The 23,414-nt window shown below is 38.6% G+C and overlaps 1 protein-coding gene across 2 annotated transcripts; it reads right to left on the reverse strand.

Moving 5' to 3' along the window:
- Nucleotides 1-899: 899 nt before the first annotated feature.
- RFESD (Rieske Fe-S domain containing) lies at nucleotides 900-13,359 on the reverse strand. Of its 2 annotated transcripts, XM_040448323.1 has the most exons (4): nucleotides 13,252-13,359; nucleotides 4,114-4,289; nucleotides 3,940-3,974; nucleotides 900-2,067 (listed from the first exon to the last, which is right to left on the reverse strand). In XM_040448323.1, exons 2-4 carry the CDS (start codon nucleotides 4,286-4,288, stop codon nucleotides 1,804-1,806), a joined length of 474 nt encoding a protein of 157 aa, XP_040304257.1. In that variant the 5' UTR covers nucleotide 4,289; nucleotides 13,252-13,359; the 3' UTR covers nucleotides 900-1,803. The 2 variants fall into 2 exon arrangements, with proteins under 2 accessions (XP_040304257.1, XP_040304268.1); XM_040448334.1 differs by lacking the exon at nucleotides 13,252-13,359 and having other exon boundaries at nucleotides 4,114-4,308.
- Between the last annotated feature and the right edge of the window lie 10,055 nt (nucleotides 13,360-23,414).

The raw sequence follows: 23,414 nt of genomic DNA on the forward strand, positions 1-23,414 counted from the left end.
TTTTTATTTCCAGATTTAGAGGGACAAATTTAGAACCAGAAATCAAGTTAATGTTACTCATTGTTGCCACTGGCTTCTGAGAGAGAATGCTTCTGTAACTGGTCCTGCAAATGAGGGCCACTGTTTTGCCTGCAGAAGGTACTTAGGTTTCTTCCATGTGTTTTAAATTCTGGACACATGTTAAGACCTGATTGGTCATTGGAGGATCAGCACCTGATATAATAGGCGAAGATGTACCCATCCAGTGATGGTACATACATTTCCTGTACCTGGTAAATAGCTACTGCCATGAACAATATTTACAGAAAGTCCAGCCCTGGCTTTTTAGTAGTCTGAGAAATGAGTAACAAGTGTTATATTACCTCATGTTACCCATATTCCATCAGAAAAGGAAATGTAATATGTAGCAAAGGGCTCTGTAAGCAGACCCTTAATGATAAGTATTTTAGTCACTTATTATTTTTACAATAACCAAGGGAAAGAGTCCAGGTGGCCCCCTTAGAATGTTAAGTATTATGTTTGGAGCCTTAATTCAATCCTGTGCCACTAAGAAGATTACTGTGCTTTTGAGACAAAGTTCCAATTTTGACAAACAGCTTTTCTCACAGAATTCTCTGAATTCATAATCTGTTCATCCTGGTTCTGGTCCTTCTTATTCTTATATTCTACTATATGCTGCCGCATTTTAGATGATAAGCACCCAGAGTGTTCTGGTACAGTGTGGCACGAGGCAACCAGAATAGTGTTGGCCATAAATAACTGGCATGTAAAAACAGGGTGGACCAATTTAACATCAACCCTGCCTGTGAACTCAGCAGAAAGGACTCCGAGGAAGAACATCCTATATCTCTTCTCTGTAACATTTACACGGAATGCTTAGTTCTACACACATCACGAAATTCTGAAAAAAGAAGGAACACCTTTATTTGACAATTTCATCTAGGCACTCCCAGTACTTTGGCTCACTGAGTAAGAGACTTCATGTCCTTCATGTCTGGGAAGCAGCTGTGTGTATCTTCCTTACTTTAGGAGTGTCTGCCTTGACCAGAGAGAAACTGAGCCAAGACTTATGTGGTTTCAATGCGCAGTACATGAGGATTAAGGAGTGCACTTGTGACAAGCACCAGGTGTTGTATGTAAGTGTTGAATAAGTTTCTTATTTTTAAATGAAGCATGTAAATCAACCCCATTTTGGAGACATTTTTAAAGTATAAAAAGTCTGCTATGTATTTAGAAATATTGAATAGTTGAGATTTAAGTATTTCAGTGTATTTAAATTTTACTTTTAAAAAGTAAGAATAATAAATAGGGGAGATGGGGAGTGTGTGGAGGTATCAGTGAAATAAGAATGGAAATAAGAATGGAAGAATGCTGGTAATTGTTGAAGCTAGGTGATGAGAATTTGTTACACTATTTTGTTTAGTTTGTATATATTAAAACTTTTCCAAGATAAAGTCTACTACATCAAAATAAGGATTACCCCCCTCCCCAATGGTTCTTATTAGATCTTATTTTTACCTTTTTCAATGTGGTTACTGCAAATTATTTTCACCCTGAAAATGCACATTCCAAACCTATAACCTTCAGGTTCCAATCAGTCCAGAGGATTGGGTGAAATGTATTCTATAGATCTTAACAATAATCCTTACATCACTTTGAACTACTCAGATATATGTGATTTTTTTAAAGTAAGTAATAAATGTGCCTGTTTTGGGAAAATTAATCCTCTTTGGTATTGAAGCAAAGTTATTCTAAAAATATTTTCCAAACACACACACCATTTTTCATTGCCATATAATTTTATCAGAAAGAACTCTGAATTACTTTGAAGTCCCCAGTGGCATAAAAATCAGAGTCACACTTAAAAGGTTCTTTAGAAAGAGTCACGTAAATGTTCCCATTGTCCACTGTCACTGTATGAATCCTTTGCTTTACTCCTTTGGAGCACCACTCAGGTTTTGCTGATGGATCTCTAGGGTTTATAGACTGGTATAGTCCTTCTCCTGTTGCCAAAGTAATTTTGTATTTATGCCAGGGGCAAACTATGCATGGTCGTCCGTCAAACTCCTGGGGGAGGAAATAAATGATTTAATAGTCTGACATTTCCAACATTCACAATAAATCTCAGACTCAGAACAGATTCTATTGCAGAATAACCAGGTTAAAGAACAGGCCAGCTCCTCTTTTTTCCTTCCATTTACAAATTATTCAGCATAAGGCAGAACCTAATCTTAGCAGTCATCAGGTCCCTTTTGCATTTGATTAGAAACCCAGCGTGTTAGAACTGTATCAGAAAATGAGCTCAGGCAACTACACCATGTGACTGAAGCTATGCCGTTATGTATTAGATGTGAACGTCACTTCCTTGACAGAAATGGGACAAGGGCATCAAGTGCTTCTAAAGGAATTTCCTCTAGCCGCTGGGAAGACAGTAAGCTTCAAATATAAATTTAAGAAGGTTACTAAAGGCATGAGTGTATACGTTAACTGAAGAGTGATCTGTGACTCAAAGTAGTCAATTCTCAACTTTTTAACTGTCTTAAGTCAGTGGTTCTGAAATTTTAAACAGCATGGGAATCACCTGGATCTTGTTTAAGTTCAGTAGGCTTAGGGTAGGGTACAAGAGTCTGTGGTTCCAACAAACTCCCAGGTGACGCCAGTGTTGCTGGTCTATGGATCACACTTGGAGGAGCAAAGTCTTACAGCTCTCATTACAGTCCAAAACTCAGGGAAATTCTTTCACATTATCATCACCACGTGCTTACCTTTTTCTCTACACCAGAAGTGCAGGAGTGCTGATATTGTACCCCCACAGAACTGTCAACAAACATTCACATTTTCATAATTCATACATTCATGTTCATAATGTATGTCCTTTAACGTGAGGACAGGTGTGGAAATAGGTAGATATGAAGTGTAGAGAGAGTGGAACACTAAGTTTAAGCATTCATTTTGTACTGTTCAGGGAGGAGAGGGAGGGAAGGAGGGAGAGAGATCAGTTTTATGAAGTAGAAAACAAATTAGGCAGCTAGCTAGTTTGGAAGTAAGACAGTTCCCCCATTCCCTCCTCAGATAAGCCTTTTTAAAAAAAAAAAATTTTTTTTAAATACACACATTTTTACTACATTATACAGGTAATATATAATCACCGAAAAAAATCAAACTGTGCAGTAAAAAGTAAAAAGTGAATGTTACTTTTTATTTAAAAAATTGGATCTCATTAGACCTATTATTCTATGGCTTGCTTTTTTCTGCTCAAAGATATACTGCTGACATCCCTCCATACCAACACACAAAAATCTGCCTCATTAATTTAGTGGCTGCACAGTTTTCCACAGCATGGCTATTCATAGCTTATTGAAACTGTTTCCTATTGTTAAAACATTTAGGTTGCCTTCAATTTTTCATTATGACAAATAATGCCACAGTAAGCCTCTCCTTTATATATTCTTAAACATTTGTGCAATTAGGGGCGCCTGGGTGGCGCAGTCGGTTAGGCGTCTGACTTCAGCCAGGTCACGATCTCGCGGTCCGTGAGTTCGAGCCCCGCATCAGGCTCTGGGCTGATGGCTCAGAGCCTGGAGCCTGTTTCCGATTCTGTGTCTCCCTCTCTCTCTGCCCCTCCCCCGTTCATGCTCTGTCTCTCTCTGTCCCCAAAATAAATAAACGTTGAAAAAAAAATTAAAAAAAAAAAACATTTGTGCAATTATATCTGCAGGGTAGATATCAGAGTATAATTGTTAAGTCAGAAGACATGCATACTTCTCATATTTATCTGTGAAATAGTTTTCTCTACATTGTAGGACTGTAAATTCCTAGAATATTAGCAATTATACTCAAAGCATTAAAAGACAGTTCAAACTCAAATACAATTTTTTTGCGTACAGAATGAGACAATATAAATAAAACGTGAATTTGTAGAGAATAGATTTTACATACCTCTATTTCTCCCAAATGTAAAGGCCCTCCTGAGTCTGAAAAGGAATTGAATATTACATCTAGTCACTAAAAAAAAAAAACAAAAAAACAAAAAAACAAAAAACACCTGAAATTTTGATAGTTTTGTGGTTAGTAAACAAATACAAGGTTTACAAATGAAAAATAAACTCTTACGGTAACAGCGAATATCCATCGCATGATATTCTCCTTTGTGGTAGAAAATGACCACTTCTCTATCATGGACAACAGCTGTCATTCTTTTAGATTTTTTAATGTCATCTTCTCTGCCAACACAGACAGGAGAATATTCCTTCACTTCAGGATCTTGTTCAGAGCCATCAAGATCCATGCTAGTCGAACAAAACAAAAAGCAAGTAGTCTTCACTAGTTTGGCTATGGAGAGAATCATACTGTAATAGACGTTTGATTTCTCTAAGACTGATGGATGGTGTTTTTGTTTTTGTTTTTGTTTTTTTTTGGTAGCTATACAAAATAAAACATTTATACACACTGGGTCATGGTCATAATTTCAAGTTAGAGACTCTGAAAGCTTGCCCAAATTAGGGAAGATTCCCCACTTTGAGGCTGGACTCATATTAGATTCATTTCAATGGGTAAGGTGTATATTTCAAAGTCCCAAGACCCAAAGAATTAAGTTTCATTGTCCTTTTATTCCCTATCAATTCAATGCTAAACAACAGCCAGTTACCAGTGTTGTTTTCAACCTTCTTCTGAAGGTAGGATTCTTTGATAGTCTGAACAGTCTTGGATCTCTTGGTTGAGATCTTGGTAGGGTGATTCATTTGATTTTGCCTGGAGTGAACAGCCAGTCTTAGAAATCAACCAGATAACTACTCTGCCATAAGGAGATAGGTATGAATGGGCATATTACATTTTCTTAACTCAGAAACTGTCATTACTTTCTTCTGCCTTGTTGGGAATTCAAAGAGATGGCTTTCTCTTCAATTAATTTATAGAAGTATGTAATATATAGAAGTATATATAGAAATATATGTATATATATTTCTAAACAAAGAAGTTTTAGTAGAGAATTTCCAGGTACTCTGAATATATTTTTTCTCAGCATAGATGTTTAGGCTACTTCTTTGAAAGTAGCTTTTTCAAAGAGACCTTTGTATACTTTAAGAACACAGTCATAGTCTGTTAATTCCATGTGAGAAGGAAACATCAAGATACATCAGTGTCAGGAGTGTCAGCCTCTGTAGAGGATTTTCCTGAGGGCGTCCCATAGGGGGAGTATTTAAGTTTTATTCTATGACAGTTTCTGGAAAAAACAAAAGAAAACAAAAAACTATATATCCTGTTTTGCCAAGAATTGGTGTATTTTTCTTTCTTCACTCCTAACCCGAAATCTTTCTTCTTCTCGCCACCCTCTTTCCATTAGTGTTGTAATCACCAATTTTTCTGGAAACATTCCTGCTTTTCCTCTCAGGATAGAGATTGTGGTGGTCTATAACTTTCAAAAAGTATAAAGAACCACATATAATATTACCTTAGGGTTGACAAACAGCTTTCTTCCCCAGGCAAGAGCATATTTTGAATCTTTGCATGTAATGAAATAAAAATCACAAAACGCAAACTGAGACCACTCAAAGAGTTTTACTTTTTGTTTCTTAATAATGCATTTTTGGATATTCCTTCATGGTTTCTGCCCTCTGCTGGAGAATGGGAACCTTCCACTATCCAGACAATGTCCCGCTCCACAAGTGGCATAAGGCAAGCTCACTCCCCAATGTGAGTGGACAGAAAAGAGGCTGCCTACAGCATTTGGGCATGAGATCTTGTATGTACCCAGACCATTACCTTGCAGCAGGGCTACTTCAACCCCTTTATTATATGAAAGAAACTAAAAGTTCATGGTAACATCTAATTACAACCTACTTTTTCTTTGGATCATTGATGGACAAATTTCTCTGTAATCTATTTAGGGAGGAATATATGTCTAAAGAGTAAGCGGGAAAATTTCTCAAGAAGGGACTAATGACAGTAATCTTTAGCACAGAATTACAAAATGAAAATTTCAACAATGGATCTTCAGATTCTCCTTTTGCAAAGTTCTCTTTTCTTGTCAGAGATTATCATTCATTTGACAAATATTTTCTCAACACATACTATGTGACTAGCACTTCAAGGAAGTAAAAGAGATAAGGTCTCTTTCTTCTAGATATTATATTCTAGTTGGTGAGACCAACAAATAAATACCAGTAAACAAATACACAAATGATATAATTACACACTACCATAACAACCATGAATAAAATGAACTGTGTAATATGAGAGAGAAAAGGGGAGGCCATTTGGCAAAGAATAGGCTGGGAAGATGATTCTGAAATGACAGTTGAGCTAGAACCTGAAAAATGCAAATGAACCAGACATTCTAAGAGCTGAAGGAAGAGCATTCCAGGCCGAGGAACAACAAATATGAAAACCTGAGGAAAGGAGACTTGGCTAATGAGGAACAGATAGGAGACCGGACCATAACAAGAGAGCTTGGTGAAACAAACAGGAGCCAGGTCATGCAGTACTGTGTGTGAATTTTATTGTAGGGTCAAAGGGAATGCGTTAAAGGGTGTAAAGCAGGCAGAGATGACATGATCTGTTTTTAAAAGAATGCCCCGGCTGTGTGGACAATAGATTGTAGCCAAACAAGAGTGGAAACACAGAAATCAGAAAGCTATTGTACTGATCCACAGGATAGAATATGGTGGTTTAGACCAGGGTGTTGATTTTGTGGGGGTGAAAAAGTAACAACAACAACAACAACAATAGCAGTAGCCACAATTACACTGTGCTAATTAAATGTCAGGTACTGTTTTAAGACTTTACATTTACTTAACTCATTTAATATCCTAACATGTTACTATAAAAAGGTATTATTTTAATTGTATAGTGAGGAAACTGAGTAAGACCAGAGAGGTTGGGCTCGTGAACAGGAATAAAGGAGCTACAGAAAATAAATAAGGGTAGCTCCCAGGTTTTAGTTTTGTGCAACCAGCGAGATTGTAACTATGATAGGAAAGACTGAAAATGGAATGGTATTTCCAGAAATGGAAAATCAAGAACTAGCTACATTTTGCACATACTGAGTTTGGAGTAACTAAAAGACTCTAGACAGAGATATCATGTCTACAGTTGGATATATGAAACTAGAGTTGAGAATCACAAGAGAGAGAAATTTGAGAGTTGAAAAGTTACAGAATTCAATGGAGTAAGTTGGAGAGGGAGTACAGACAAGTCTAATATAATTCCTTAGGTGCATCAACAGTTAAAGATCAAGTGGAAGAGAGCCTGAAGAGAGGCAAGACCAGTATGTGTCCAATCTACTGTTAATCAAATGACATTCACTTGGTGTTTACTTTTCTGTCCTACATTTTCCTCAAATGGTAAGTAAGTGGTGATCCACTGCCTGCAGGAAGGCAGGCAATGAGGTGAAATCCATTCTAATGCTGGCCACCTCTATGTGTATTACACAATACATGAAGAAAATATGGACTTCCTAGGAAATTGTCCCAAAAGGTTGGTTCTTTCATGAAGGGTTGGACTATTTTTCTCCTTGTAATTTTCCTTATTTCCTTAACCTCCACTCTCCTAGAAATCAAATAGTGGTTAAATTCCAAGTAAGAGTTTACATCCAGAATTATTATTACTACTTTTCTTCCTAGTATCTTTAAAGTTTGTCTATTAGATTCTTAAATACCCTTTCGGCCAAATATAGAAATTGAATGGTGAGAAAAATAAGACTAAGAAATCTTTCAATATTGTTCATTTTGAGACTGGCTCTCTGTATAGGTCTGATCTAGCCCTTCAATCAAAATAATGATTTATATACATCACTGTATGACATTTAGGAGCTATTATTTCAAAATTAATCACACAATCAGCCTTAAAAATGGCTTATATGTTCATTTTCAATCCAAAATAACTCTTCAGTCATAATGTCTCAATAGATGTTTATGTTGACACAAGCCTTCCAAAACAAAATGTAACAACCATTCTAAAGGTTGTGGCAAGGCTAGGTTTTACTCAACATTTCCAGTTTCAGGTCCATTTTAACAATTTAATTATTTTATGGATTTCATCAGATTGGGAAATGAGAAAGCTGCAGATAACGTGAGAGGTATCCAACTCTGCCTGATACAAGATAAGGAATTACATATAGAAAAGGAAAGGAAGTGAATCAGAGTGATGGCCCATGATAGTTGTAGAGACCCAGATGCTGTTAAACAAAGGAAGGTTGCCGTGGAATGCTCATGGTGTTAAACAGAATACAGTTGCCTGTAATTTAAGATATTTAACAAAATTATAAATCACATGTCAACTTCAAATATTCTAATTTTAGGAAGATGACCAATCCTTCCTAATCCACCTCCTCTTCAAATACAGTAATATTGTCATATTTCAAAGGAAGTTATACAGAGTGATGATGTAACTTTCCTTGAGAACAGGAAACTGCCATTTTGATTTCACTCATCTTAGGTTAACATTTTACATATAAATGCATATATGGAACTTTTTAAAAAATTTCTTTAAATGTTTATTTATTTTTGAGAGAAAGAGAGCACACACGAGCAGGGGAGGGACAGAGAGAGAGGGAGTCACAGAATTCGAAGCAGGCTCCAGGCTCTGAGCTGTCAGCACAGAGCCTGACGTGGGGCTCGAACTCATGAACCAGGAGATCATAACTGACCCGAAATTGGACGCTTAAATGAATGAGCCCCCCCAGGTGCCCCATGTGGAACCTCTTTAAAAAGGGCACTTGGACCTTGATGAATATAGATTAGAATGGTCATAAGCTGTAGACCCAATCTCCTCCCAACAAGAGGGAATATGTGTTTTATGGCAGAGGCTCCAGGCTTTCTGATGGCTTTTCTAAATATTTATTTAATCTTGTATGACTGATTGATTGGAAGTCTGGAAATGTTGGGAGAAAAAGAGCATGGATAAGTTTGTAAAACAGAAATTATTATTTAGAAGTAAAAAATCTCCATGTGAATGTGTTAGGAGAGAGCCTTAGATGAAGGACTTCACAGGCTACTGTTTTGAGAAGGGTAGTTCTGAGCCACAAGGAACATAGATACTAGATATTACATCAGCCTGCGCTCCAAAACTGGTGTAGGATGAGGGATGTTTGTGTGTGTGCATGTGTGTTGATGAGGAGAGGCAGGAAGGAACTTTGAATTCAAGGTATAAAGGAAAGCATTACACAAATCAATCTTAGGAAATTATAGAAATGTCAAGTCTGTACTCTGAAGTTTGCACTGTTAATTCCTGCTCTAACTAACCTAGTTGCTTTTTACATGATGGAAAAACATAACATATGCTATTTTAAAAAATTATTTCACAATAAGTAAATCAGACTGAGAAAGACAAATACCATGTGATTTCACTCAAATGAATAAACAAAGAAACAAAAAGCAGAATCAGACCTATAAACACAGAGAACTGATGGTTGCCAAAGGGAAGGGGGTTAGGGAATGGCAAAATTGGTAAGGGGAGTGGGAGATACAGACCTCCAGTTATGGAATGAATAAGTCATAAGAATAAAAGGCACAGCAGGGAGAATACAGTCAATAATATTGTAATAGTGTTGTATGGTGACAGATGGTAGCTACACTTGTGGTGAGCACAGCTAACATACAGAGAAGCTGAATCACTATGTTGTACACCTGAAACTAATGTAACATTGTGTGTCAACTATACTCAAATTAAAAAACTGAAAATCATTTCACAATAACAAAAAAACCCCAAAAATATAGTATTTTTAAGAAAAGGCAATGAGGGCCATGCCATAATTTCCTGTATTAGCTGTGGCTAACAGAAGGCTGGATTACCACATCCCTAAACAATTATCTTCTTTTGCTTGATACTGGCAGGTACCCAAAGCATACAAATTGCTCAGGTGGTAGTATTTACTCCACAGCATTGGATGTGCAGCCTTTATCACATTTTGTGACAGAACAGACAGAGGGGCAATAAAGATAAGATAAAAGGGAACAGATGAACTGAAATAGGCTGAAGAAAAAAACAAGAAATGTGGAGTTTGCAACACATATAACCGACTAAGGATGACGACTCAGAAAGTATGAAGGACTTTACTATACCAGTAAAGTGCAAACACACACACACACACACACACACACACACACACACAGAAAAATGGGCAAAAGACACAAACATTGCATAGATGAGGAAGTGTAAATGGCCAGTGATTACATGTAAAGATGCTCAACCACATCAGAAGGAAAAAGTAAAAGAAATGCAAAGCAAAGTCACAAATGGGATACTATTTTCTATCCAATTGAGTGACAAAAATTATAGCAAGTATTGGTGAGGATATGGAGAAATTGATAGTGATGACATTAATTAGTGCTACCACAATTTGGCATGACCTAGTAAAGTCGAACATATTCACGATCCATTAATCCCCCTTTAAGTACACTCCAGAGAAACATGCAGAGGTACACTAAGAGATAATCACAGGAATGGTTATAACAGCAAACGATGGGAAAAAACTCAAAATGCAACAACAGTAGAATGGAGAATTTTCACATTCATTCAATGGAATGCAATGTAGCAGTAAAAAATGTCTGGATGCATCAAGTTGGATTAACTTCAAAAATATAACTTTAAAGGAAAACAATTTTTAAAGAATTCGGAGTATGCTTCTATTTTTACCAAGTGCAAAAGTGGGCAAACCAAAACAATATATCATTGATGGATACATGTAGATAGAGTAAATTTATAAAGAAAAGCAAGGGGATAGAAAACACGGAATTTCTTAAATGCCTAAAAATGTAACATTTAGTCTTATATTTAAAATTACTCTTTTAGCTTATAAGTTGTATCCTACTTTACATTTATGTAATAGATGATCCAAAAACCAAGAAACGGGATAAAATGGCACTTTCTATCCTCAGAAAACGTGCCTCTGCAGAAAGATCATGAATGGACTGAGAATTTTGTTCAGCTTCTTTAAAAACTTGGCACTAGAAAGGGGAAATAAATGAATAGTTTTCTTTGTCCAGGCAAAAAGTTAGAAAAGAAATACTAGTATCAAGCAAGTAAAATATATGAAATGTGCAGCATGAAAAGTTAATTAAGTTCTCCAGACTTCCAAAGAAATGAGAACCCAATACAATCCTTCCTCAAGTTTCAGTCTCTTCGAACATACAGTTTTAGCAGGGTTTGCACCCCAACCAAGGAAAACTGCAGTGAACTTTGCACAAGCTGATAAGAAATGAGCAGAGAACGCTGGGCTAAATGATAAAAGGTTTCAGAGAACTATGATTACAGTCTTGCTTTTTGCTTAGGAAAGTATTATCATACCCTTCAAATAATGGTCATATGTATTTATGATAGCTAGTAATATTTATAATTAACATCCACATTATTCTTAATTAAATATTATGAATATCATGGTCCATTCAGACAATGATAAGAGTCAATGTATTCACCTTAGTTACTGTTACTTTGATTCATATGCTCCCATACATTTCCTCATTTTGAGTCTACTTTAAGATAGCAGAATCTTAACTAAAAAGAAAGTGAAAAATTAACTGGTCTGTGCTGTTTGGGGACTAGATCAAGCAAAGTCACTTCTGAAAAATTTAGCCATTTTGTTCCATTTTCCTCCTTAAGAAGTATTTTTTTGGCCCGTGCCTAAAATAGGTTTCTAAAGGTGCTAACACCATATAAAATTACAGATTAGTTCGATAGATCCTCAGTCTCTATTACTTTTCCAGCATAGGGAATCCATTCAGGTTAAATTAAAAAAATAAATAAATAAGTTTCCATAAAACACTGGAGACAAAAGAGACATGAAATTAAAAGAACTTACTTGTTATTCCTCTTGATCTCTGACAAAGGTGCTTTTACTAAGTCTGGAGCCTTGACCTACACATTATCAGAATGCATAGCTCCAGGGTGACACCCTTGTTTTTAGGTTCAGAGAAGAGACCAGCCTTAGATATTAGTTTTGCATCTCTTTGGATGGCAGAATATTATAGATAAAACTAGTTATCCTTCAGTGAGTGGCCACCCACTTGGACTGTTTGCATACAGGAGTTCACTATCGCCAAGGACTAAGTAGTATACCTATCTTGCAGATTAGGAAATTAAGGGTAAAGGATCCCCTTTAACAAAAGTAGCAGTCAGGATTCAAAACCCACAAAGTAGCACTCAGGATTCAAAACTACATCTTCTGAGTCTATATTCAGTGAACACAGTGTATACATCTTAACATTTCATCTAAGCAGCATCCATGGGTTTATAAAAACACGTGGCCTGCAAGTAAACTGTCTTAAAGGTACAAAGCCTTTTAGCAAAATAAAGATATCTGTGTACGTATATATACATAGATGTACGTTTATCACCAAACATGGTTCTGAATTTTTTTTTACTTTAGGAAAGCTAATGTCACAAGAGTAGCATCAACAGATGTTTAAAGCGGAATAGTTCCCTAATCATTTAATAAAGTCATGTAGCTGCTCAAATTTACTACCACCATCCCTGCTATTAGAAATCTGTAATCACTGGTGAGTTCATCTCGGTTTGAATCCTGGCTCTGCGTGATTTGGGGCAAGTTGCTTAATTTCCCTGTGCTGCAGTTTGCACGTCTGTAAGAATGATCTGCCACATAGGGATGTGGCGAGAAATGAACGCTCACTACAAATCAAGTGTTTTATAGCAGGACCGGACCATGGGAAACGCTCTAACCATGTTAGCTGTCATCTCTAAGGCCCTTCCAGTTCTGACAAATTAACGCACGACTTGAAAGTGTATTTAACACCTTAGTAAAGACCTTCTACAGTAGTTATACGGAGAGGCGCTCAGGAACCCCGGGCACAGGCTACACGTGGCTGTCCAGAGGTTCTGGACTGTTGCGCCTACAGACTGCAGGAGACGAGTATCTACCACTCCTGGGCTGCAGAAACCGCGGAGCAGATTTAGTACGCATAGAAGCCAGGAAAGCTAGTTAAAAACGCCCCGCCTGCCCCACACAGGCGGCAGGTCCCGGGTGGGCCCGGACTGTAAGGTGAACAAGCCCGAAGGGCCTCGCTGTGACTGGGCGGAAGCCAGTCCGGAGATTAACGGTTAACGAACGCGAGCCGACTCCTGGCAGAGCCACAGCGCTCAGAAGGGCCGGGAGCATAGGCCAGACGACAGCCCGCCCCACCAGCTCCAGGCCACCGCCGGCGCCGCCGGCGGAAGCCCGACCTGAGGCCCGCAGCCCGGCCGGAAATAGCGGCGCTCGCGAACCCCGCCCAACCCCGCCGCGAGAGCTGAATTTACCTTTAGTCCCTTGCTCCGCCTCCGCAAGTACTGCCAGCAGCGGAGGCCGCGTGACTCTCCCGCGGAGCCAGGCCTCCGACCGAGGCTCGGAGCTTCCGCGGGGCGGGGCAAGCCGCCCACGTGACCCGAGAGCGCCTGCCGCCGGAGACTGCCTCAGTGGCCCTGAGGGCTGATGACCGCCGTCCCCAGCTGGCAGCTGGTCAACCGCTCTCTGCCTAGGCTTACGAACTGACAGTCGTGAAAGTGTGCTTGACAACCGTAGGTAGCATCTATTTTAAAATATGTGTTAATCTTACTACATTTATCCACATTTTACATGCATCCACGATCTCCCTTTCAGGAATTTACCTTATAAAATATTTACAGAAGTTCATCACGATGCGTATAATCTATGTGTAAGGATGCTTACTGCCACGAAAGAATTAAGAATAGCTAAAGTGATCAGCAAGAAGGGAATGGTGGTCAAATAAAATATGGTGTAGACATGTGAATTACTTTGTAGCCACATACCCAACAGATATCATGAATGTAATTAATATTAAAAAGGAAAGGATACAATACACAATTCTTTGGTGTAAATATAAATATTTCTCATGATACAAATAGATATGTATGTATGTAAGCTTTTTATAAGATTTTTTTAAAAAAACTTAATTGGTTGCATTAGAGGTGGTAGATAAGTTTTTGAACTTTGCTGTTTCTCTGTATACTTTGTGAATTTGAAAAAAAAATGAAAAACAACACCTCCCACTTGTATTCAAAGCTGGAAGCTAGTTGAGTCTAGCATGTTTTTTATTTTTTTATTTTTTATTTTTGGTTTATTTATTTATTTATTTATTTTTCAATATATGAAATTTATTGTCAAATTGGTTTCCATACAACACCCAGTGCTCATGCCAAAAGGTGCCCTCCTCAATACCCATCACCCACCCTCCTCACCCTCCCACCCCCCATCAACCCTCAGTTTGTTCTCAGTTTTTAAGAGTCTCTTATGCTTTGGCTCTCTCCCACTCTAACCTCTTTTTTTTTTTTTTTCCTTCCCCTCCCCCATGGGTTTCTGTTAAGTTTCTCAGGATCCACATAAGAGTGAAAACATACGGTATCTGTCTTTCTTTGTATGGCTTATTTCACTTAGCATCACACTCTCCAGTTCCATCCACGTTGCTACAAAGGGCCATATTTCTTCTTTCTCATTGCCAAGTAGTACTCCATTGTGTATATAAACCATAATTTCTTTATCCATTCATCAGTTGATGGACATTTAGGCTCTTTCCATAATTTGGCTATTGTTGAGAGTGCTGCTATAAACATTGGGGTACAAGTGCCCCTATGCATCAGTACTCCTGTATCCCTTGGGTAAATTCCTAGCAGTGCTATTGCTGGGTCAAGGGTAGGTCTATTTTTAATTTTTTGAGGAACCTCCACACTGTGTTCCAGAGTGGCTGCACCAGTTTTCATTCCCACCAACAGTGCAAGAGGGTTCCTGTTTCTCCACATCCTCTCCAGCATCTATAGTCTCCTGATTTGTTCATTTTGGCCACTCTGACTGGTGTGAGGTGATATCTGAGTGTGGTTTTGATTTGTATTTGCCTGATGAGGAGCAACGTTGAGCATCTTTTCATGTGCCTGTTGGCCATCCGGATGTCTTCTTTACAGAAGTGTCTATTCATGTTTTCTTCCCATTTCTTCACTGGGTTATTTGTTTTTCGGGTGTGGAGTTTGGTGAGCTCTTTATAGATTTTGGATACTAGCCCTTTGTCCGATATGTCATTTGCAAATATCTTTTCCCATTCCATTGGTTGCCTTTTAGTTTTGTTGGTTGTTTCCTTTGCTGTGCAGAAGCTTTTTATCTTCATAAGGTCCCAGTAATTCATTTTTGCTTTTAATTCCCTTGCCTTTGGGGATGTGTCAAGTAAGAGATTGCTATGGCTGAGGTCAGAGAGGTCTTTTCCTGCTTTCTCCTCTAGGGTTTTGATGGTTTCCTGTCTCACATTCAGGTCCATTCCATTTTGAGTTTATTTTTGTGAATGGTGTGAGAAAGTGGTCTAGTTTCAACCTTTTGCATGTTGCTGTCCAGTTTTCCCAGCACCATTTGTTAAAGAAACTGTTTTTTTTCCATTGGATGTTCTTTCCTGCTTTGTCAAAGATGAGTTGGCCATACGTTTATGGGTCTAGTTCTGGGGTTTCTATTCTATTACATTGGTCTATGTGTCTGTTTTTGTGCCAATACCATGCTGTCTTGATGATGACCGCTTTGTAGTAGAGGCTAAAGTCTGGGATTGGGATGCCTCCTGCTTTGGTCTTCTTCTTCAAAATTACTTTGGCTATTCGGGGCCTTTTGTGGTTCCATATGAATTTTAGGATTGCTTGTTCTACCTTCGAGAAGAATGCTGGTGCAATTTTGATTGGGATTGCATTGAATGTGTAGATAGCTTTGGGTAGTATTGACATTTTGACAATATTTATTCTTCCAATCCATGAGCAGGGAATGTCTTTCCATTTCTTTATATCTTCTTCAATTACCTTCATAAGCTTTCTATAGTTTTCAGCATACAGATCTTTTACATCTTTGGTTAGATTTATTCCTAGGTATTTTATGCTTCTTGGTGCAATTGTGAATGGGATCAGTTTCTTTATCTTTCTGTTGCTTCATTGTTAGTGTATAAGAATGCAACTGATTTCTGTACATTGATTTTGTATCCTGCGACTTTGCTGAATTCATGTATGAGTTCTAGCAGACTTTTGGTGGAGTCTATTGGATTTTCCACGTATAATATCATGTCATCTGCAAAAAGTGAAAGCTTGACTTCATCTTTGCCAATTTTGATGCCTTTTATTTCCTTTTGTTGTCTGATTGCTGATGCTAGCACTTCCAGCACTATGTTAAACAACAGCGGTGAGAGTGGGCATCCCTGTCCTGTTCCTGATCTCAGGGAAAAAGCTCTCAGTTTTTCCCCATTGAGGATGATGTTAGCTGTGGGCTTTTCCTAAATGGATTTTATGATGTTTAAGTATGTTCCTTCTTCCCCGACTTTCTCAAGGGTTTTTATTAAGAAAGGGTGCTGGATTTTGTCAAAGGTCTTTTCTGCATCGATTGACAGGATCATATGGTTCTTATCTTTTCTTTTATTAATGTGATGATCACGTTGATTGATTTGCAAATGTTGAACCAGCCCTGCATCCCAGGAATGAATCCCACTTGATCATGGTGAATAATTCTTTTTATATGCTGTTGAATTCGATTTGCTAGTATCTTATTGAGAATTTTGGCATCCATATTCATCAGGGATATTGGCCTGTAGTTCTCTTTTTTTACTGGGTCTCTGTCTGGTTTAGGAATCAAAGTAATACTGGCTTCATAGAATGAGTCTGGAAGTTTTCCTTCCCTTTCTATTTGTTGGAATAGCTTGAGAAGGATAGGTATTATCTCTGCTTTAAACGTCTGGTAGAACTCCCCTGGGAAGCCATCTGGTCCTGGACTCTTATTTGTTGGGAGATTTGTGATACGATTCAATTTCTTCGCTGGTTATGGGTCTGTTCAAGCTTTCTATTTCCTCCTGATTGAGTTTTGGAAGAGTGTGGGTGTTCAGGAATTTGTCCATTTCTTCCAGGTTGTCCAATTTGTTGGCATAATTTTTCATAGTATTCCCTGATAATTGTTTGTATCTCTGAGGGATTGGTTGTAATCATTCCATTTTCATTCATGATTTTATCTATTTGGGTCATCTCCCTTTTCTTTTGTCATTTTGTTTATTTTTTAAAAAAACCAACTCTTGGTTTCGTTGATCTGCTCTACAGTTTTTTTAGATTCTATATTGTTTTTTTCTGCTCTGATCTTTATTATTTCTCCTCTTCTGCGGGGTTTAGGCTGCCTTTGGCTGTTCTGCTTCTATTTCCTTTAGGTGTGCTGTTAGATTTTGTATTTGGGATTTTTCTTGTTTCTTGAGATAGGCCTGGATTGCAATGTATTTTCCTCTCAGGACTGCCTTCGCTGCATCCCAAAGCGTTTGGATTGTTGTATTTTCATTTTCGTTTGTTTCCATATATTTTTAATTTCTTCTCTAATTGCCTGGTTGACCCACTCATTCTTTAGTAGGGTGTTCTTTAACCTCCATGCTTTTGGAAGTTTTCCAGACTTTTTCCTGTGGTTGATTTCAAGCTTCATAGCATTGTGGTCTGAAAGTATGCTTGGTATAATTTCAATTCTTGTAAACTTATGAAGGGCTGTTTTGTGACGCAGTATATGATCTATCTTGGAGAATGTTCCATGTGCACTCAAGAAGAAAGTATATTCTGTTGCTTTGGGATGCAGAGTTCTAAATATATGTGTCAAGTCCATCTGGTCCAATGTGTCATTCAGGACCCTTGTTTCTTTATTGACCGTGTGTCTAGATGATCTATCCATTTCTGTAAGTGGAGTGTTAAAGTCCCCTGCAATTACCACATTCTTATTAATAAGGTGGCTTATGTTTATGAGTAATTGTTTTATATATTTGGGCGCTCCGGTATTCAGCGCATAGACATTTATAATTGTTAGCTCTTCCTGATGGATAGACCCTGTCACTATTATATAATGTCCTTCTTCATCTCTTGTTACAGCCTTTAATTTAAAGTCTAGTTTGTCTGATATAAGTATGGCTACTCCAGCTTCCTTTTGGCTTCCAGTAGCATGATAAATAGTTCTCCATCCCCTCACTCTCGATCTAAAGGTGTCCTCAGATCTAAAATGAGTCTCTTGTAGACAGCACATAGATGGGTCTTGTTTTTTTATCCATTCTGATACCCTATGTCTTTTGGTTGGCGCATTTAATCCATTTACATTCAGTGTTATTATAGAAAGATATGGGTTTAGAGTCCTTGTGATGTCTGTATGTTTTATGCTTTAGCGATGTCTCTGGTACTTTGTCTCACAGGATCCCCCTTAGGATCTCTTGTAGGGCTGGTTTAGTGGTGACAAATTCCTTCAGTTTTTGTTTGTTTGGGAAGACCTTTATCTCTCCTTCTATTCTAAATGGCAGACTTGCTGGATAAAGGATTCTCGGCTGCATATTTTTTCTGTTCAACACATTGAAGATCTGTGCCAATCCTTTCTGGCCCTCTTCCGTGGGCCTCTCGTCTGCGCTTGGCTTCGGCGACTCTGTTCTGCTAATCCTCTGGCGGTTTTCTGTGTTATTTAGGCAGGTGTAGGTGGAATCTAAGTGATCAGCAGGACGCGCGGTGAGCCCAGCGTCCTCCTAAGCCTCCATCCTCATTCTTTCACTCTGGCATGTTTTTTAAAGTGTCCCCGAGAATCTTCTAATGGAGTGGTTCTTAACTTGGGCTATACCTTAGAGTCATCTGGGAGTTTTAGACAGTCACGATGCCCGGACCAATGAAACCTGGGGTGGCAGGAGGGTTAACATATTTTTTCTAACTTCCCAGATGATTCCAATGTGACCTCAAGGTTGAAAACCACAATCTATATTTAATGTCCTGAATACTGATCTTAGATCATAGAGTGTTCCAGTGGGTCTGAGGCAGCTGAAATGCAGTGCCTTGTTCGTCTTCCTCATCAATTTCTCTGTAATCCTTAACATATAAAATATTGAGAAACCCAGCATAAGGGATTTGCCTCCAATGCTAGTTTCTTCTGATTTCTATTTTGTTCAGTATAGTTTTAGGATGATAGTAATATTTTATGGGATAATTTCCCTTTTGACCATTTACTGCACTGATCCAAGCAAAAACTAATCATCTAGTTTTGATGAACTGCCTTACCAAAGTGAAAATATATTTGGATTTATTATAAATTACATTATCTATTAGCCATTCCAAATTATTTTATTGGCACATGGAGGGTGTTAGCAGTCTTTAGCTTGTGTCATGAAAGGGCTAAATAAGATTTGCTGTTTCTAATCAAAAGTCCTTCTTTTTTGCCTTGACATAATGTGGGCATTAAAATAAGACGTATCTTAGATTCTTTGACCTTAAGTCTGATTTTGAATAAACAGAAGACCTCAGTAGTTACACATGCATATGTACACAAGAGGGAGAGAAACTTTCTTTTATTTCGATATAAAGTATTAATGGGGTTAATCACGTAATAATATGAAATTCTTGGAAAACTTTAGTGTAAGTATGGAGACACTTTCTACCTTCTCACTCCTTGGAGCCAATCTGCATCTTCCCCTATAACCTTCCTCCATTTGTTCTCTCATCCTTTCCTTTCCTGCTATCGACACCTAGTGGTAGCCCTGGCATGAGTTTTGTTACCTACCATGGAAAACTCCAGCTTTTCCTCTGTGAACTTGCTCACCAATATCTTGCTCTAAAAATAGTTTTTTGTTTTTTTAATGTTTATTTATTTTTGAGAGAGAGAGAGAAAGAGCATGTGTGTGAATGGCTGAGGGGCAGAGAGAGAAGGGAACAGAGGCTCTGAAGCAGGCCAATGTGGGGCTCAAACTCATGAACCAAGAAGAGATCATGACCTGAGCTGAAGTTGGATGTTTAAGTGACTGAGCCACCCAGGAGCCCTAAAAATAGTTTTAAATGTCTCATCTCACCATTGTGAGCCCCTGTTCTGTCCTCTGAGCATCAGGCTGTTTCTAGGCTGACTTTTCTAGGACTAAGCTCTTCCTCTCAGAGAAGTTCAAAAACTGCCTTCAATCCTAAACCATAATCTATTTTGTGAATAATGAAGACCTCAGTGTGCTGATAGTTTCACTACAGGGTGATTTGAGGCGTATCAACCAATCAGGATTTCTTACTCTTTCAAACCAGAAAAGGGTGATAACATTGCCCTTATGAGGCCATTGTGATTCAGATAAGAGAAAGGGTGGCTTCAAATACAACCTATCTGCTCATAACATAAGTGAGAGTTTGAGGTGGATACCTATGTGACATTCCTACTTGTGGCAGATGTTCACCAAACATCCCATCCACTACCGCACATTCCCCACTCTGTTTACAGTTGGTTGAGGTCATGTGTCCCTTCTAGATTGAAGCATAGAAGAGTTCTTACTCCACCTCCCCAGTCTCTCTCTCTCTCTCTCTCTCTCTTTTTTTTTTTTTGTCACAACCACAGACATTATAGATGATGGACTTCTACTGACCTGGGTCCCTGAGTGACTATGTGAGACAGAGACCACCCATCAACCCCCACTCACTACCTTCCACCAAGCCATGAAAGATACATAACTTAAGTGAGAAATTAACTGTTGTGTTAAACCACTGAAATTCTAAGGTTGTTTATGATTACACCAAAGCATAATTTAATTTGACGTCTCATAGCTATCATCAGTTTTATGTGTTCGAGGTTGAAATATTAATTTTCTCCTGTAAACCTGTACTTCTTTTTTTCCTCCATCTCTATAAGTGACAACCCTGTTCATCCACATGCTTAAGGTAGAAACCTGGATGCCATACTCACATCTCCCCTTTTCTTCTCCTGTGCAGAAAAGAGTTAACATAGCTGACCAAAGATGGCTCTCCTTATAAAGCTCTGCTTGTAAGGTTGGCCCCTGGCTGACATCTGGGAATGTGGCTGGTAAAATAGTTCTCTCTACTGAAATAAGATTTCCCCTAAATAGTAAGGATACCTCGCTGTGACTCATCTGTTTGTACAAACAATATGGTTTATGCTGACCATGACCTGCTTTCCTTCTGGGAGTCAAGAACTTTGGTGCATGCTAGGCAGAAGTGCTTGCATGACCAGCCCTAATAAAAACCTTTGGGTGCTGAACCTTTAACGAGCTTCCCTGGGCAAAAACATTGCACACCTATTTTTGCATTTTTGTTGCTGGCAGAAGAGTCAGCTTTGTGTTATCCCTCCCCAGAGGGAGAGAACATAAGGAAGCCTGCACTTGGATTCTTCCATTTTCTACCTGTGTCCTTTTTCCTTACCATCCAGCTCTGTATCCTTACAATATCACTCTAGTAATCTTAGCGTGAGAAGGACTATATAATGAGTTTCAGGAGTCCTTCTAGTGAGTGAATCCCCAAACACAATGTTGTCTTAGGACCCCTTGGGCTATCCCCCCATATCTAATCCAATTCTGAGTCTTGTCAATTCTACTTCCTAAAATGTACTTCAAATTACTTTTTTTTTTAATTTGTTGCCACCATTCTGGAAGGTGCCATCATCTTTTATTTGTATTGGACATTAAGAGGACCCAATAGAAACCACCTTTTTTCCCTGCCTGAATTTGGAACCAACTCAGAGATATAGTAAGAGATCAAAGTGTAAACTTTAGTTAATGATAAAAATCTAGATTGGGATAGCTTAGATGTGCAGTCAAATGGATTAACATCGCCTGAACTAAATTTATGTGCCCAAATTGCTGCCCTCTACCTTCGAGCTATCCATCTTGAGAGGATGGACCACATTGTACTCTCTTTAGGCACACAGATTTGTAGAAAGGAGAAGGGAAGGACTGAACTGAGTATACAGAAGAAGGGAGTGAAGGTTGTAGATTTTAAAGATTTCTTGTTCACTATGAATTTTATCTTCCAAGTGGAACTCCAAGTCTTGGGCATCCAGCAAATGATACACATGCTGACCCTAACTCTAAGTAGGCAGTAGAGAAGGGAGTGTGGTCAGTGAACACCAGGTTGTCTGCGGTGAGCCTCAAGCAAAACAGTGGCCATTAGTAGTACCAAGCCAGGCTAAGCAAATAGGCACAGGACAAAGGGCCTTCAGTGATGTGAGCTTCAGAGTACAGGTTGCCGTTCCTTGACCTTGAAGCATGTTTACAACATCTTCATTCCACTCCATTCATTCTCAGTAAAGGTAGGAAGGCCAAAAAGACCTCAGAAAGCAGGCATAGCTAAGGCAAGGATTAAATTGCAGAAAAAAAGCCTTTTGGTACATTGACCTTTCAGACGGTACTGCCTAGAATATTTGCTGCAATTAGAGATAGTGAAGTTAATGAAACATAACTTCAGGTCCCCTCACACGTGTGGACCCTTTCCAAGGTCCTGAGCAACCCTAGTAACGTGTTCACATGGTCATCCTTTATATCCTTTTAATATAATTTGGAAGCACTCAAAATTACAGAAAAGTAGTACAGGGAACTCTATCCCAACAGCCATTTAAGAGTATATTGCCAATCTGATGCCCCATCAGCCCTTCATGCTCTAGTATGTATTTCCTGCAAGCAAGGACATTCTTCTACGTAACCACCATACAACCCTCAAAATCAGGAATTTAACACTGACATGTTTCTACCATCTAATCCTCAAATCCAGTTCAGAATCAAGTTGCATTTAGTTGTGATGTATGTTTAGCTTCCTTGTGTGGGACAGTTTCTCAGTCCTTCACCAGCATTCATGACATTCACGTTTAAAGATTATAGGCCATATATTTTATAGAATGTTCCCTAACTGAGGTTTGTCTGACACTTCTCTTTGATGAGATTCAGATTGTGCATCTTTGGCAGGAACTTCACATAGATGGGGGCCTGAGCCCCTGTACGGCTGTACTTCTGTTCCCTTCTCACTCAGCTTGAGCCAACTCACTACACTACCATGTTGTCACCTACCTCACCGGGGCTCTGTCACTTCTCTCTAAGCCACTGCATGTCCTGCCAGTCCCCTAGCCAGCCTAGATGTCTATCTACCCTGCTCTGTCCTTTCCTGCTGGCTTTAGGACTGAATTGTTCATGAAGGAAAGAGAAGAAAGAAAGGAAGAATTGTCATATGTTTTTGTAAAAATGTGCAAAAGTAAGACAATTTAACTTCAGTGGATTAAGGCCATTGTCTCTTTTCCTTCTGTCACACAGGCATTTTGGGAATTTGGCTAAGAGGCATTTGAATTGGAAATGCATTTAGTTTGTGTTTGGTGGGGTATATTTATATGGTTTGCAGCCAGTTGTGGTGCATAGCTAAGTTTCTGCTGGCTGTCCCAGTGTAAAAACAACCTCCAAATATATTCCCAGTGCCCATTGTGACGGCTCTCCTTATATGCTAGATGCAGGCTATGGTTCTATCAAAATGTGAGTATGGGCTCTGGTGTCTGGAACAGGGAATATGAAAGTCCTGGAGGAGAAATAAGATTTGAACAGATAGAGCTAGAAACTATTCTATGGAAATTTTTATCTTATCATTACATTTTTGGTAAAATGGCAAGCCCAGGATTCTGTTCTCATAGATAGTACACATGGGACATGCTCAATAATACAACATTA

This window comes from Herpailurus yagouaroundi, unplaced genomic scaffold (assembly GCF_014898765.1).
Source record: "Herpailurus yagouaroundi ecotype Mexico unplaced genomic scaffold, PumYag 29, whole genome shotgun sequence".
Lineage (NCBI taxonomy): Eukaryota > Metazoa > Chordata > Mammalia > Carnivora > Felidae > Herpailurus > Herpailurus yagouaroundi.

What these genes read in the sequence shown, in the direction of transcription:
- RFESD (XM_040448323.1), bottom strand. Translation starts at nt 4,288, where the DNA reads ATGGATCTTGATGGCTCTGAACAAGATCCTGAAGTGAAGGAATATTCT. An exon ending in GATGGATATTCGCTGTTACC is followed by an intron (nt 3,975 to 4,113) that starts GTAAGAGTTTAT and finishes ATTCCTTTTCAG; the next exon opens with ACTCAGGAGGGCCTTTACAT. An exon ending in TACATTTGGGAGAAATAGAG is followed by an intron (nt 2,068 to 3,939) that starts GTATGTAAAATC and finishes TTCCTCCCCCAG; the next exon opens with GAGTTTGACGGACGACCATG.